Source organism: Vicia villosa, unplaced genomic scaffold (genome assembly GCF_029867415.1).
Source record: "Vicia villosa cultivar HV-30 ecotype Madison, WI unplaced genomic scaffold, Vvil1.0 ctg.001572F_1_1, whole genome shotgun sequence".
In the NCBI taxonomy this organism is placed as follows: Eukaryota; Viridiplantae; Streptophyta; class Magnoliopsida; order Fabales; family Fabaceae; genus Vicia; species Vicia villosa.
Window position 1 is genome coordinate 152,205 of NW_026705664.1, and position 14,639 is coordinate 166,843.

The 14,639-nt window shown below is 33.5% G+C and overlaps 1 protein-coding gene across 1 annotated transcript; it reads right to left on the reverse strand.

The window, feature by feature from the left end:
* Nucleotides 1-10,919: 10,919 nt before the first annotated feature.
* LOC131635852 (tetraspanin-3-like) lies at nucleotides 10,920-13,757 on the reverse strand. Its single transcript, XM_058906485.1, has 2 exons — nucleotides 13,136-13,757; nucleotides 10,920-11,450 (listed from the first exon to the last, which is right to left on the reverse strand). Exons 1-2 carry the CDS (start codon nucleotides 13,646-13,648, stop codon nucleotides 11,106-11,108), a joined length of 858 nt encoding a protein of 285 aa, XP_058762468.1. The 5' UTR covers nucleotides 13,649-13,757; the 3' UTR covers nucleotides 10,920-11,105.
* Between the last annotated feature and the right edge of the window lie 882 nt (nucleotides 13,758-14,639).

Here is a 14,639-nt window from a genome sequence, read left to right on the forward strand (position 1 = left end):
CAATAAGATGCAATTCTCAATGCTCTTGTTCCTTGTGTTAGTGGTCTGATACCATATGAAAATTGGATGTGAAACTTGAGTGGACGACACATTTCACACAAGATGTTGAAACTTGATCGGATCACTTTTTGAAAAGGATGGAAGAGTTCACCAAATTGAGGGACATTGAAAAATGAATAAATAAGGAAAGGTCAAAGAAGGAACCACCAATAGATATAGATTTAAGTAGTGACACATGTTTTGATACATTTTAATTTTTATTTAACAATGTAACTCATTTTTTGTATGTAATATTGTCAGTGATGTAATATCGATATAATATGAAACACACATCATGTCTATTTTACTTTTGTATTATATAGAATTTGGGGGTAATTTTTGAATAATTTTTTTGTTTCTAAAGTTTTCACTGCATATTATACTGGTTCTATATGAACATTGTTCTGGGTAGGTTCGAATATGTATCTCAGGACACACCCCATTTTAATTGTAAAAAAACAAATGACTTTACGAATGTGCATCTTTGTAAATGCCCTTAGTTTTGTAAGAAATTGGGTGTGTTTGAATATGCATATCTGAAACATGTCCTGATGAAAGGATATGGTTTCTAAGGTCCAAATTAATCTATAACTTGTATATACAGGGGTCTCTCATTCCATGTTCTTTACAAAAACTAAAATGAATACATATCCCCATCTTGCATTTGTGTATTTCAATGGCACAATTCTCTCACTTCAGTTTAAGGTCTCCGAGGACATACTTCTCATGGTTTTAAAATCCAAACTGAATATTCTCCTACGATATCCAGAAAATTGAATAGTAGTAAAGCTTGAGTATCGTTCACACGACGAAGGGAAGATATGGTTTACCAAGCTTGTGCTGAAGAAGAATGAGGATTTAAAGGTTATATATGGAGTACATTCTACCGTTACTTAACAAAGGGTCCGATTCAAGTGGATGCAACGATTGTAAATTTTTCCAAGGATATTCTAAGGATGTTGCAATATCCTGAACCATCCACTTGTAATGGAATGTAATGTTAAATGTATGTTAACTATTATCTATGTAGTGTTGAGTAATTCGATGTTAATTTATGATGCTTTTCCAACATTCTACCATTCTTTCTGGTTGTTTCTGGTTTGATCTAATAAATTTTTTTATGAAGATGCATCTCCGACAGATGTTAAGATATTAATTTTAATTTATATGATTCGATACTAATTTTATAATTACTAATTCATATTTATTGGTCATGTAGTTGTAGTCGACGTTTGAGTTTAATGATGATGATAAGTGGAAAAAAATGGATTACTTATACTGGTGACCGTTGGAGGGGCTTTAAGTCACAGCTCACACGTGACTACATTGTGAATCCTAAGGCTGGTGTTTAGCATCCAAGTGTGAAATATAATTTTATTTGCAAGAAGGTTTGAGAAAAGTTTGTTAAGTCTCGTAGTTCTGCTAATTTCTTGGTTAATAGTCATCTTATTTTTTGAAAATTTTATGCTTATTATTATTTTCTAATATTTTCATTATGTTTATAATAGGTTAAAAGTGAATCAGAAAAGGCAAACAAGGCAAAAAAACAAATATCCCCAAAGATTGTCTTGTGGGAGTTACAGGAAACTTGAGGAAAAAATGATTAATAAAAATAGAAATCAAATGGGAAATAAGGACTCAATGAGTTGTGATCGCATCCCATCTCCACCATTACAACAAGAGAAGTGGAAGAGGGCTCGACAAAGACTAGATAGAGAGTTCACTTCAGATTTCTCACGAGCGGTCGCTGAGAAAATTATAAGTATGATTTGTTGCGTGTGTGATTTGTTATGTGTAATTTAAATCGCTTTGGTAATAATATATCTTATTCATGTTGTGTAGGATTCGTTGATTGATAAGGCCAGTCAAGGTTCTTTTGTTCCACAATCACGACATGATATATTAGTGGAAGCAATCAGAACAAAGAAGCATGGTGGGCGTCTACATGGTGTTGGAGAAGGCACCTTCATGAGATTATTCTTTGGCACATCGAGAAAAAGCACACACGTGCAAAAGAAAGAGATGGACGGGATTGTTGAGAAGATGTTAGCAAGTGAATACAAATTGCAAAAGAAAGAGTCGGAAGAGTTAGAGGAGGTGCACAATAAAAAGTTGGAAGATGCGTTAACACAGGAGCAAGAAATATGTAGGAAAGATATGGACGAGTCCATTGCGGTATGTGAGAATAATGTTTCATCTAAAATGTAGAATATATTTTTCATACCCCAATTTTGCTCGGGTTTTTACTACTATTTTATTTTAAAAGAATTTAATTTCAAAAGTGTCAGTCAGTTCAGTTGGTAGCTAGGTAGGGATGTCAGGTGGTATACTGTGGGTTCGAACCAATTGCACTTCTTTTTATTAGTTATTTTTATCAAAAGTTCAAAATATGCATATCTATTTTTTTATTATTTATTTTTGTTTTTATTTAATATGCTTTTAAAAAATAATTAATTTTTATTTTATTCCTTTTATATCCAAAAAAAATCAAAAGAAAAAAAGGGTCTTAGTTTAATTTTTCGTTGTTTTTATTATTTTTGCATGTCTTGATTAGCAAGTAAAGAAATTTAAGAAAATATTGAGTTGATCAGTTAAAAGTGATTGAAAATCAAAATCAAATCAAAATTTAATTTGGGCTTTTTAGTATTTTGTTTAATATTTGATTTTATTGCTTTATTTGTTGAACTAATTGCTCATTATACATAGAGTCCATATTTTTCATTCTAACACAGACATTCTCACTCCCAATTCTACCCAAAAATTCCCACAATCTACACACTTCTCCCATTCATAATTCTTCCAAAAAAGACCACATATCCTTTACACGCAGAAGAAACCATAATCCACCACTACCAATTCCTCACCATACATTCAGCAAGTCTCCATACTCCATTAAACCTCATATCATCACCATATCCAAATTTCCAACCAAACCAAACTCATATACTTATAAAACCATATACTAACATTATCACAAACTTGGTAAAATCAACAACCTTTACCATTCATCCTAAACCAAACAAATGAAAATGCAACAACAATATTCTACATAAAACCATTCCAAAACCCTTAACCAAAACGTGCAACCAAAGGCCTCCCTACCCCTTCCATAACATAATCCTCCATATTGAACTATCCCGAACCGGTAACCCTAAACCATTACAGCACAAAAACCATTCTAACTTTACCATAAGCATCACCATAATACAAACAACAAGACCACTTTAACTTGAAAATTTAACCATTCAGTACAACATTATAACTTCAACAACAAAATTTTCACAAACTCATCAACAACAACTCTTAACAATAAAGAATAGGTCAAGGAAATCAATTGGAAAGAAGAAAAAAGAGTGGATCTACAAAGTCGCGATAGACATCACGCACAACTCATCCCTCCCGATCGCTGTGAGCACGCAAGATTCACCGTCGTTAACTCCCGTGAGCGCTACTTGCAATAGGGCACTACACACGTGTTTACACAGAAAAATGGTAAACAAGCGCTAGTTTCCTTTTTAAAGGTTACTTTTGCGGAATCAACTAGAATATTCCAGGACTAATTGCTTTAATTTGTTTATTACGTGTATCTGGTTTGTATTAAATGCAACAGTGACTTTGAAAGTAAAAGTAAACACTGAAATTGAAGGCTTTAAAGTAAATAAAAGCAATTAAAAAGCAGTAAATGTGCACTGAAAACGAAATATAACGTAAAATGATTGCATAAATTACACTGGTACGCATACGTACATTCCAAAGTTGCACTCGTCACTCATTATTGCACAGAGATTTGAGTTTACTTGTGTTTTGTAGAAAATGCGGACCCCAAACTGTTCCTATGGAACTTGCTTAAATAGTAAAAATAAAATAACTACTACTAACGGTCGACTGATTATCAGTCAACACGTGTCTTCGACATGCAAGATCTTCAACTGTGAGACCTCCACGTGTCCTGTGAAAACTGCCAGAAAACTGCTTGAAACTGCCTCTTAACTTCTGATGCCTTCCGACTTCAGGGCTGTACTTAAACAAAACGTCTAAGTTTTTTTTGTTTGTTCTAGTCGAACATGCATATTGACTAATTCTAGTCGAACCTTGGCAATGATGATTTATAGATAGTCGAACGTCAGCTTTGACTAAACAAGACCTTTTAGTCAGACTTTTCTCTTTAGATTCTTTAATAATCTCACCTGTTTTAGGGATTATTTACCATTATTTAATAAGTCGAAATCCTAGGGTAACAACACGTTGCGCCTCGACTTCCTCTGCCGATGCCGATGCACAAGACGTGAGATTCTGGCACTTAAAATAGATGTAAAAAATGATGTCCCAACACCAAAACACAATGTCAAGACAAATGTTAAGACATTGTCTGCTGACATAATACTTTTACCAAATCAATAAATTATGCTGAAGTAAATAGCAGAAGGTAAAAGACACGATAAATTTTTAACGCAGTTCGGTGCAACTCACCTACTCTGGCGGCTACCAAGCCAGGAAGAAAATTCATTATGATAGTATTAGTTCAAAGCTAAACAACCCTAGTTTATAACTTATCACCTAATCACTACCTTATGCGATTTCTACCTAGGACTCTCTTAGATATGAGAACCCCTTCTTGTAACAGCCCAATTTTTATTTCCCGTATTTATTTATTAGGTGTTTACTTTACTAATTATTATTTAGGTGATAATTAATTATTTGGTGTGTTTTGTGATTATTTAAATATATGTGGTATTTGAATAATTGAGTAGATGTGTTAAGATTAGTAATTAGCTAATGGGCCTAATTAATTAGAATGTGGGGTTGGGTGGGTTAAGCCCAAATAACAAGAACAGAGTTAGTAAGAGTATTATTTTAGAAAAACCTAACTTAGAAAGAAAAGAGGCTAGAAGAGAAGAGAAGAAAAGAAGAAAAAGAAGAAGAAGAGAGGAGATTCTTGAAGAAGAAGGACTAGAGATTCCATCTAAGCCAAGGTACGGGTGTGAATCCAAGTGATTATAGGTAGATATAATTGGGTAGTGTATGTGGGATTAGAAAATGCATGATTTTAGGTTGGGAGATTACTATTTCATGATTTTTATTATGGAATTGTTATGTTAATCCATAAATTGTGTGAAATATAACTTGTTATAATGATTCTATGTATGATTCTATGAATAGGTATGAAGATAGCATTTGATTTGATGAATGTATGTTGATTTTGTGAAACCCTAACTTTAGAGATTATGATAGAATCTATGAATTGGATTTTATGAGTTATGTTTTGATGTTTACTATTGATTATGTGTTTTATATGTGATATAAGCATGAAATTCATGATAAAATCTGAACTGGAACTGATTTTGGGTGAAATGGGGGGAAATGGGTTGCTGTCAACGCAGCAGCGTTTCTGCTGAATTTGCAGAGGACGCGTCGCGCGATGTAGCGCGCGTAACGCGCTGTTGAAAGCATGCATCCCCATATTACAGAAGGGAGCACGCGTCGCGCGGGCCCTATGGCGCGTAGCGCGGAGGTGCTGGGAGTGAAATATTCATATTTTTCTTGAATTGACTCGAGAACTTGTATGCTATTTATTTATGATTATTTATTGTGAGTTTTGATTAATTATTTGGCATGTATTGGGTGGTATATGGTTGAATTTACATGATAAACATGATACTTGAAGTATATATATGTGTTATGATGTGAATTGATGAATAATGTGTTAGAACAAGATATGTTCTGATCAATATTCTTAGTTTTGATGATAATAATGTATATGAATTTTGCTTGAGATAATGTGGTACTCTAATTCTATGCAATTTCCATTTCAGGAAATATATAAAGAGTATGCACAAAATCAGCGCAAGAAGCACTGACTCAGAAGGTTCAAGTATGCAACATCAGAACATGCTCTCGCAAGACATCAGAAGATGGTCAAGCAGAATCGGAACATGGTCTATTGAAGCATCAGAAGAACTTGAGATCAGAAGCAGAAGCACTGAAGTTCTCATGGTATCACGCTAGAAGCACTTCAAGGTCAGAAGACAAGAAGATGCTCTGCACCAAGCTGTTTGACTCTGATGATATTCAAACGTTGTTTACACAAACATCAGATCAGAAGCAAGTACAAGATGGCAGGCTACGCTGACTGACAAAAGGAACGTTAGAAGCTATTAAAGGCAACGTCAGTTACAGCAGCAAAAGCAAGGCTTGAGGTAGTTGACAAAAGAGTGAAACATTAAATGCAATGCTATACGAATCACGCAACGCATTAAATGCTCCCAACGGTCATCTTCTCAAACGCCTATAAATAGAAGTTCTGATGAGAAGCTGAAGATAACACTTTGCGCAAACATACAGAAACGCTGTCAAATTCTAAAAGCTCTCAAACTTCATCTTAACCCTCACTTCATTACTGTTGTAATATCTTAGTGAGATTAAGCTTAAACTTAAGAGAAAAATCACAGTTGTGATAATAGCTTATTAAGAAGCATTGTAACTCTTATAAGAATTTGTTTACATTCATTTGTAAGAACTAGAGGAGATCAAGTTGTGATCGGATTCTCTAGAAAGTCTTAGAGGGTATCTAAACATTGTGTTCCTAGAGTGATCAGGTTGTGATTAGAATACTCTAGAAGACTTAGAGGTTATCTAAGTGGAAAACCATTGTAATCTTGTGTGATTAGTGGATTAAATCCTCAGGTGAGGTAAATCACTCCAAGGGGGTGGACTGGAGTAGTTTAGTTAACAACGAACCAGGATAAAAATCATTGTGCAAATTGTTTTTATCTTAAGAGTTTTAAAGCTACACTTAATCAAACCCCCCCTTTCTAAGTGTTTTTTTATCCTTCATAATGATGCAATACATGTTATGTTATGCTTGAATACATGTGATTGAATTGTGGTGTGTTAATTGATGCATTGGTTGGGATTGAAGTCATGTTGTGTATGTTGTGCAATGTTGGAAGACATGTGATTATGTAGTTTAAGAGGTTGAGATCGTCTTATTTGCATAAGTCTTATTTGTTGCACACTTACACTAGCATGAGTCTTTGAAAGAGGTAATATTGGATAATCTTGTGAAGATGATTTGCTTGTCCCAAACCTAACGCAGAATGTGATTTGAAAGCTTAACGCCGAATGGAGCTTTAGAGGTGGTTATCTAGTTTAAGAGATGGACGATCGGCTTGCCGGAAATGATAATGGAAGAATCCACATGCATATCGCATTGAGTCACACTTGAGTCGCACGTGTCGGTGTGAAATGTTGATGTTGTGTGATTTATGTGATATGATTAAGTGGAATGATGTTGTGGATATATATATATATATATATATATATATATATATATATATATATATATATATATATATATATATATATATATATATATATATATATATGAGGAGGGATATATTTACTCCAAGAGTAAGTGTTGAACACTTACTCCAAATCTTAACCATTGATTATCATTAATCTAACGGCTGTAATTAATTTTTTATGTAGAAAAATATTTCCAAAAATAATTAGATTAAATGATCAATTAAAACCGTTAGATTAATGAAAATCAATGGGTAAAATTTGGAGTAAGTCTTCTACACTTACTCTTGGAGTAAATATATCCCTCCTCTATATATATATATATATATATATATGTGTGTGTGTGTGGATTGGTGATTCATTTGATATGAACTGTTGATGTGATATATGTGATTGAAAACATATGTGATGAAGATTTGAATATATGTGTATGTATATATATATATATATATATATATATATATATATATATATATATATATATATATATATATATATATATATGTGTGTGTGTGTGTGTGTGTGTGTGTGTGTGTGTGTATGTGTGTGTGTGTGTGGATATGTGAATCATATTTGATTGATGATTATGTATGTGGTGAGAGGTGTGATTACTTGTGATGTGTCAATGAATTGTTTACATGTTTATATATTTGGTAAACGTGTATACGTGAATATGTGAAGATAACTTATATACTTGAAATATAGTTATGTTTGTGTACAGTTGGTGCCTTGGGAATGATGTTGGAAAGGAATACGTACTTATGATCTATATGTTGTAAAATATGATTATGTACATTGTTTTAGTAATTATGTATGATAACTTTGGTTGGATGAACTTTGTCGTATGAGATAAACACGTGATTCTTGATTAAATGTGTATGATACATGTTTATGTGGAGTGTGATGAATTCTTGGAAGGTGTTTGTTGTTGTTATACATTTCCTATTATTATTATTATTTTTATTTATAATGATTTGAATTTTCACCCTTCTGTTGTAATGATGTTCTATTGCAACATCGCTCAGGTTTTGAGGATAGTGGTGCTTCGGAGGATGTCTAGCTTGGAAGCCTATAACTCTTTTAGTGTATCTTGACTAGGTAGTCTTAGTGTGCTCTGGTCAATGTAACACCTGGGTTTTGGGTTTATTATCTCTGAATTAATGATATGAGATATTGTTTTACTCATATGTATTTCCTATTTTGAATATGTTATATTTTGATGTGCGGCTTTGAGCCAAGATATTGTGACATGGTGGGTGATGTATGGAAATCATCCGAGTTTACCATTTTATTGATGAGACAATTATTCCGCTGTAGCTTTGCATGTTTTGTTTTAAATCTTTAATTCTGTGTTACTTGTATGTGACCATTGCATGTTAAAGTGTTGTTGTTATTTTTGGTAAACATGTGTAATGCCCTCATGAGATGCATGCTTGTTTACTCTGATTTAGGCAAATGTATGTCTTCTTTGAGTAGTATAGAATTGGGGGTGTTACACTTCTCACTTCCCATAATCACACACCTGTGATTATCAACTATAACAATTGACAGAAGAACACACTTCCAATAAAATAGATTGCACTCTTGCTTAAAAGCTCATGAGTGAATTACAATGAGCAATCAATCAAACTCTACACATCAAACAAGATACATGAGTGACATACAAAGAACATACGACTCCCTAAAAGATACTAATCATTATTCCCCAGTTTCGTAATCTTCTTAGGTTTAGACTCCTCCTTCTATAAGCCAGTGCAGCGCTGGGGCTTGGATACTCAATTTGGCTATAACCTTCTGCAAATCAAATCATATCTAATCAAATCTTCAAATGCAAGGCAAAAGGTTTTGACATCCAATCATGCAAATCAAATATTATGTTATCTCTTCAGCTTTGAAACAAATCTTCAGAGTACAATCTTCAATGAGCTGCTTGATCCACAAAACAAATCTTCTGGAACACTAGAAATAGATATTCCAGAAGTAAAAGCAACACAGGCTGCAATGTCGTAGAAACATGTCACGACATCTTGTCCAACATCTTTCTGAACATATTGTTTTACCAAAATGCAGCCAACAAACCAAAACCAAACAATCTCCCCCTTTGGCAATACTTTGGCTAAAACAATCTTTGCACAAAACATTCAAAAATCAAACTAGGAAAGATACACAATCAACATTATTTCAAAGACTCATTTTCAGAATAATGCACAAACAAAAACAATCAGAGTTATTCACAACAGTTAGAGTTATACGCAACAAACCCTTATAGAGAGATCCAACCGCACACACAGAGAGAATTGACACTCTCACATAGTTCAAAATACCACCCGAGATCAGATGTCATGACATCCTGTCTGACAGCACAAAACCAGCAACACAGTACACAAGCATTATGCTCCCCCTGTCACAGTACCCCCTGTCTCATGGAACCATAACTCCCCCTCAAAGATACAAACCAAAAATCATGAACTGTCACAGTATCAACAGAAGCAGTTCAGATCAAGCATGATAGACAATCATGCTCCCCTTAAATAGTTGCATATATAGCAAGCAACTATAAAGACTACTCTTCCTAAGCAGTAGTACAATCCTATCACAATGATCAACCCCATGGTTGCCAAACTGAGTATTGTTGTTGTTGCTGCCAAGGAAGAGAACACTGGGATGGTTCGTGTTGGAAGCACCAGGTTGGGTGCCACCACGGTGACAACGTCCCCCTCTACGGCCCTGGTTGCTACGAGAACGAGAGTGGTTGTTGGGGCGGCGTTTGCCATGTTGGGAGGTGTCATCAGAATACCGCTGCTGAGTTGTGTGCATGGTAGAATGAGAACCTTTGCTTGTCATTTTAGCCATACATGCTTCTTCCAAAGTGAGCATGGAGCGGGTCTGATAAAAGGCAAGAAGAGAATTACTTTGGTGAATAAAGGTGGTAACACTGTGATAAGCTTATGGAAGACCAGATATCAGTTGAAGAACTAGGCAGTGATTGTTGAAAGGAGCGCCAATATTCCTCAACTGGTCAAATAACATCTTAAAACGTTAACAGTAAGCAAAGACATTGGAAAAATCCTCCATGCAAGTGTTGGAGAACTCTTTCTTAAGAGTGACAACGCGAACATTTTGATTATCCTGGAAAATATCACCCAACAATGTGTATATAAATAATGAGTTGTGATCAATAAAAATTAGCAATTCAATATACTCAAAAGTAAAGTGGCAAAACAGGTTCACTCCGTCGAACGTGTCATTTTTGTCTGCACTCTTTTACATAGTTGGTCAAGATTTAAGACAGACACTCTCTAATATACTCGTTCCGCCCCTTTTTAAGTTTTTGCATAGACAAACATTAACATAATTTTCTTTTCTGTAACTTTTAGACTTTAGAAATACAATAGCATCTTAACTGCATTCTCTAAATTTAAGTGGATACAAGTCAATGTTTTCTGTGAGATTGTGATAGAGAGAACATTCAAGCAAAGAGCCATTTCTCATGACTAAAAAAAAAATTATTTCTCCAAATTTACATAATCTATATTAATACTTAAATCCAACAGAAATACAAAATGAGTACCTTCAACTTAAAAACCAGAGGCTAATAAACTAGAAACAAATATAATAAATACATCCAACATTTCAACTTGCAAGATTAAAACCAAACTCATACATACTACAAGGGATTGATAATTGATACAAAACAAATATCCAATCCTCAAAATCCTAAGATAGATGTCCAAAAGCCACATAGTAGCTAGAGAGTTAATTAATTAAAGATGAAAAGCACTTGGTTGTGATTTTGTCATCCTTGCTTCACCATAAGGCTCATCATTATCCATCCTGCGGTTGTTTCTATAAGCATAATAAGCAACTATGTAAACAATTACAAGGATGATCATAACAATAATGTTGATCACTGAGACTTTCCTCCAACTTTTCTTGAGACTAGCAAGCACACCAGCTTTGCAAGAATCACAGCTGTAACAAAGCTCTTGTTGGTCATTGTTCCATTTTGTGCAGTCAGGGTTGTTTGCTATTAGTCCTGCTCCTGACATCCATACTGTTTCATTTTGATACACGAAGTTACAATCTGTTGGAGGCTTGCAGCAACCAGACTGCACATAGAAATGAAGAAAATTATTTCTCTAATTTAACTGTGCGATAGTTCGTCTTACATATCCTCAAACGACAGGTTAAAAAGAGATGATTTTTGTGTTTGTTTTTATTATGTGTCATGTTTCTATGAAACTACAATTGGTACTTAGAAAAATGTTATGGTGTTCCATCAAAATCGTCCTTGTTTTGTAGCATGGATACATTGCCGACATGACCTACCACATGGGACATGACACCAACAAGTTTATAAGATAAGAACACTGTCAATTTATCTAAAATTATGAAGAAAAACTTAGCATTATTATGACAAGTCGGAGCATTAATCATAAAGCTAATGACCATATTTTCAAAACTAATTATGAGGTTTAGTTTTTTATTTCCTTACACCCACTATTATAAAGTAAAACTGATTTTTTTTAATATATTCAACAACTAATCTATATCATTTATATATAAACTAGCTACATCAATTTTACACAAACTACTTTTATTCTAGTTCTAGAAGAGCAAAAAGGGGAGAGGATATTCTGCATGAATATAAATAAATTGTATCCTATGAAAACATAGAACATTCTTATATGAGTTAGGGGAGCTTGTAAAAAGCAGAACGTGACAAACTTTTAGGTTAGATATACACATCATGTTTGCCATTGCAAAAAGCATAAAGGTGGTATTAATAATGGAGCCCAAACAATAAACCAAAATTAAAACCTAAATATATTTATAAACTTCTTACTTTATAAAACATGTTTATAAAATTAATTAAATTCATCCAAAATCCTAAAATGATATAAAGGTCAATTTAAGATTCTTAGTAATTTTGGACCTTAACACATATATTACACTAAAAAAACCAGACTTAAACATAAAATTTCAAATCAAATTTTAAAAATTACATACAACCACCACATCTTTTTTTATACCAACAACTTCTTCATTCAAATTAAAGTGATTTTACTATATTAAGCAATAGAAATAAATATTTGCAATAGTAATGTTTAATTATTCAATCACTGTCACATATGGTCCTACCTCAGTTCATAATTTTCTATGTATCCCAACACATTACCATAATACTATCTATTATCATCATCACATTACCATTCAAATTTTTTTCATATGAAGCAAACTATTGACAAATATATAAAATTCCAAAGAGGACATATTATGATGACACCTTTCCCATCTAACAGTGATGCCACCATAATATCAATTATCAAACAAACCTACATTATTGTAATACCATTTTTCTCAAAACCTTTTTTTCTATTTTATTTTATTTTATCCTACGTTAACATGGGGCTGCAATAAATTAAAATTTTATCCTACATTAACATGGGGCTGCAATAAATTAAACAAAGAGTACCACGAGTTTCGGAAATTAATGAGTCAAACCCATCATACTCACATGCTACACCTGCAGGGTTCCATACCGAAATGAAATCTAGGGAAGAAGTCAGATCTAACAATTTAATAATACAACTGTTTCCATTCAATTTCTATCTCTGCACGATTATAAGTACACTTTCTTTAAAATCACTCCTACATACAAAAATTATTAATAAATTTATTTTAATTGTGTTAAGTTCATTTTGGTTTAATCAGTTCGGTTGATAACAAATTAGCTCAGTTGATTAAAGCGTCTCCGTGCACTCTACCTAAAACATTAACATTGGGAACATACCTGAACAGAAGTGAGTTTCCTCTGAGAGAACATATCAGCAGTTTCAGGTTGATCATTAAAATTCCTGGCTAATTTCCTACAAACTTTAGAATCCCTTATACAAGAACTAATCTTCCCCCAATACGCGTCACTCGCAACACGTTCCTCTAACCATCCAGAGTAATCTTCCAGATAATAATCCAAATAGCCTTTATTCACAACACTTCTTCCAGACCCTTTATCCGTTACAACATAAGCAAAGATTATGAACCCGATAAGAACCGCGATCACGCAGAACATGACAACGAGGTAAAGCCTGAGGAGAAAGGTGTTTCTGTAACACGCGCCGGCGAAACCTGCTAGTGAAACAACCATGATGCTTATGCCGATTATGATTAACGGCCATTGGAGGAACTTGAGACAGTCGGTGTTGTTTGCTCTGCTGCTTAGCCATATTCCACCGCCTAGGATTGGGATTGAGAGGAGGAAGGTTAGGAAGTTCAGGACACCGATTAAGTGGTTGCTTGTTCTCATCTTTTTGTTGTGATGAATTTGTTTGGATTGGTTTGGTTTTGTTGTTTGTGATGTGATGAAGAGTGGTTGCTGTGTTTTTGTATTTATTTTGAATGGTTACTTGATTTAGGGTCTTGGTAAACGCGTAGGGAGTTTTGTGTCTATTTAATTGTTAAGGAAATGACTGAAATGACCTTGTTTTTTTGTTTTGAATTGATGTTACTTCAGGCGGGGTTTGCTATGTTGTTTTAAGATATTAGAAAAAGAAATTGTGGTATAAATGATGTGTAATGATAAAGTTGTTACATCTTATTCAATTGTCAATTGCTAGTTAAGTGTGATTTTGACTTTAGTCAATGTAAGAAGATTTTCTTTTAATTTGCTTTTTCATCGGTTTTTCTTAAAAGGAGATAAATGCAAAACATTAACGTTATCTCCCTTTATGTTACCGGTTGTATTAGATCTGTTAAAAGACTTTTGGTTCAATTATTAAGAAATAAAAAAAAACAGGAAATTGACCTTTTTTTATTCCTTCAATTCCTTATTCCAATTTTAACCTATAAATTAATCACTTTCAACTCATAAAAAACAAAGACAAAAAAGAATAGTGTTGATTAGGACTTGGCAAAATTGATAAAAAGTTAAGTGAGATATATAATGAAAAAATATCTCAAGTAATGCCAAACAAAACAACAATGCCATATGAGTTGTTTGTAATACATTACGACACATTGGGGCTCTAACATATATCCCAAACGAATTCAGATCTGAAATGGTTCTTTTGTCATGGTGGGAGAAAGATGAGTGATATTGAATGCAGTGAAAAATGAAGAAAAAAAATTGAAGGTTTGAATTGTTTTAAATTCTTTTCTAAAAACTCGGTTATAAAAACAAAGGATCTAGTAGATGGATATATGGAAGGTTTGAATTGTTTTAAATTCTTTTCTAAAAACTCGGTTATAAAAACAAATGATCTAGTAGATGGATATATGGAAGGTTTGAATTGTTTTAA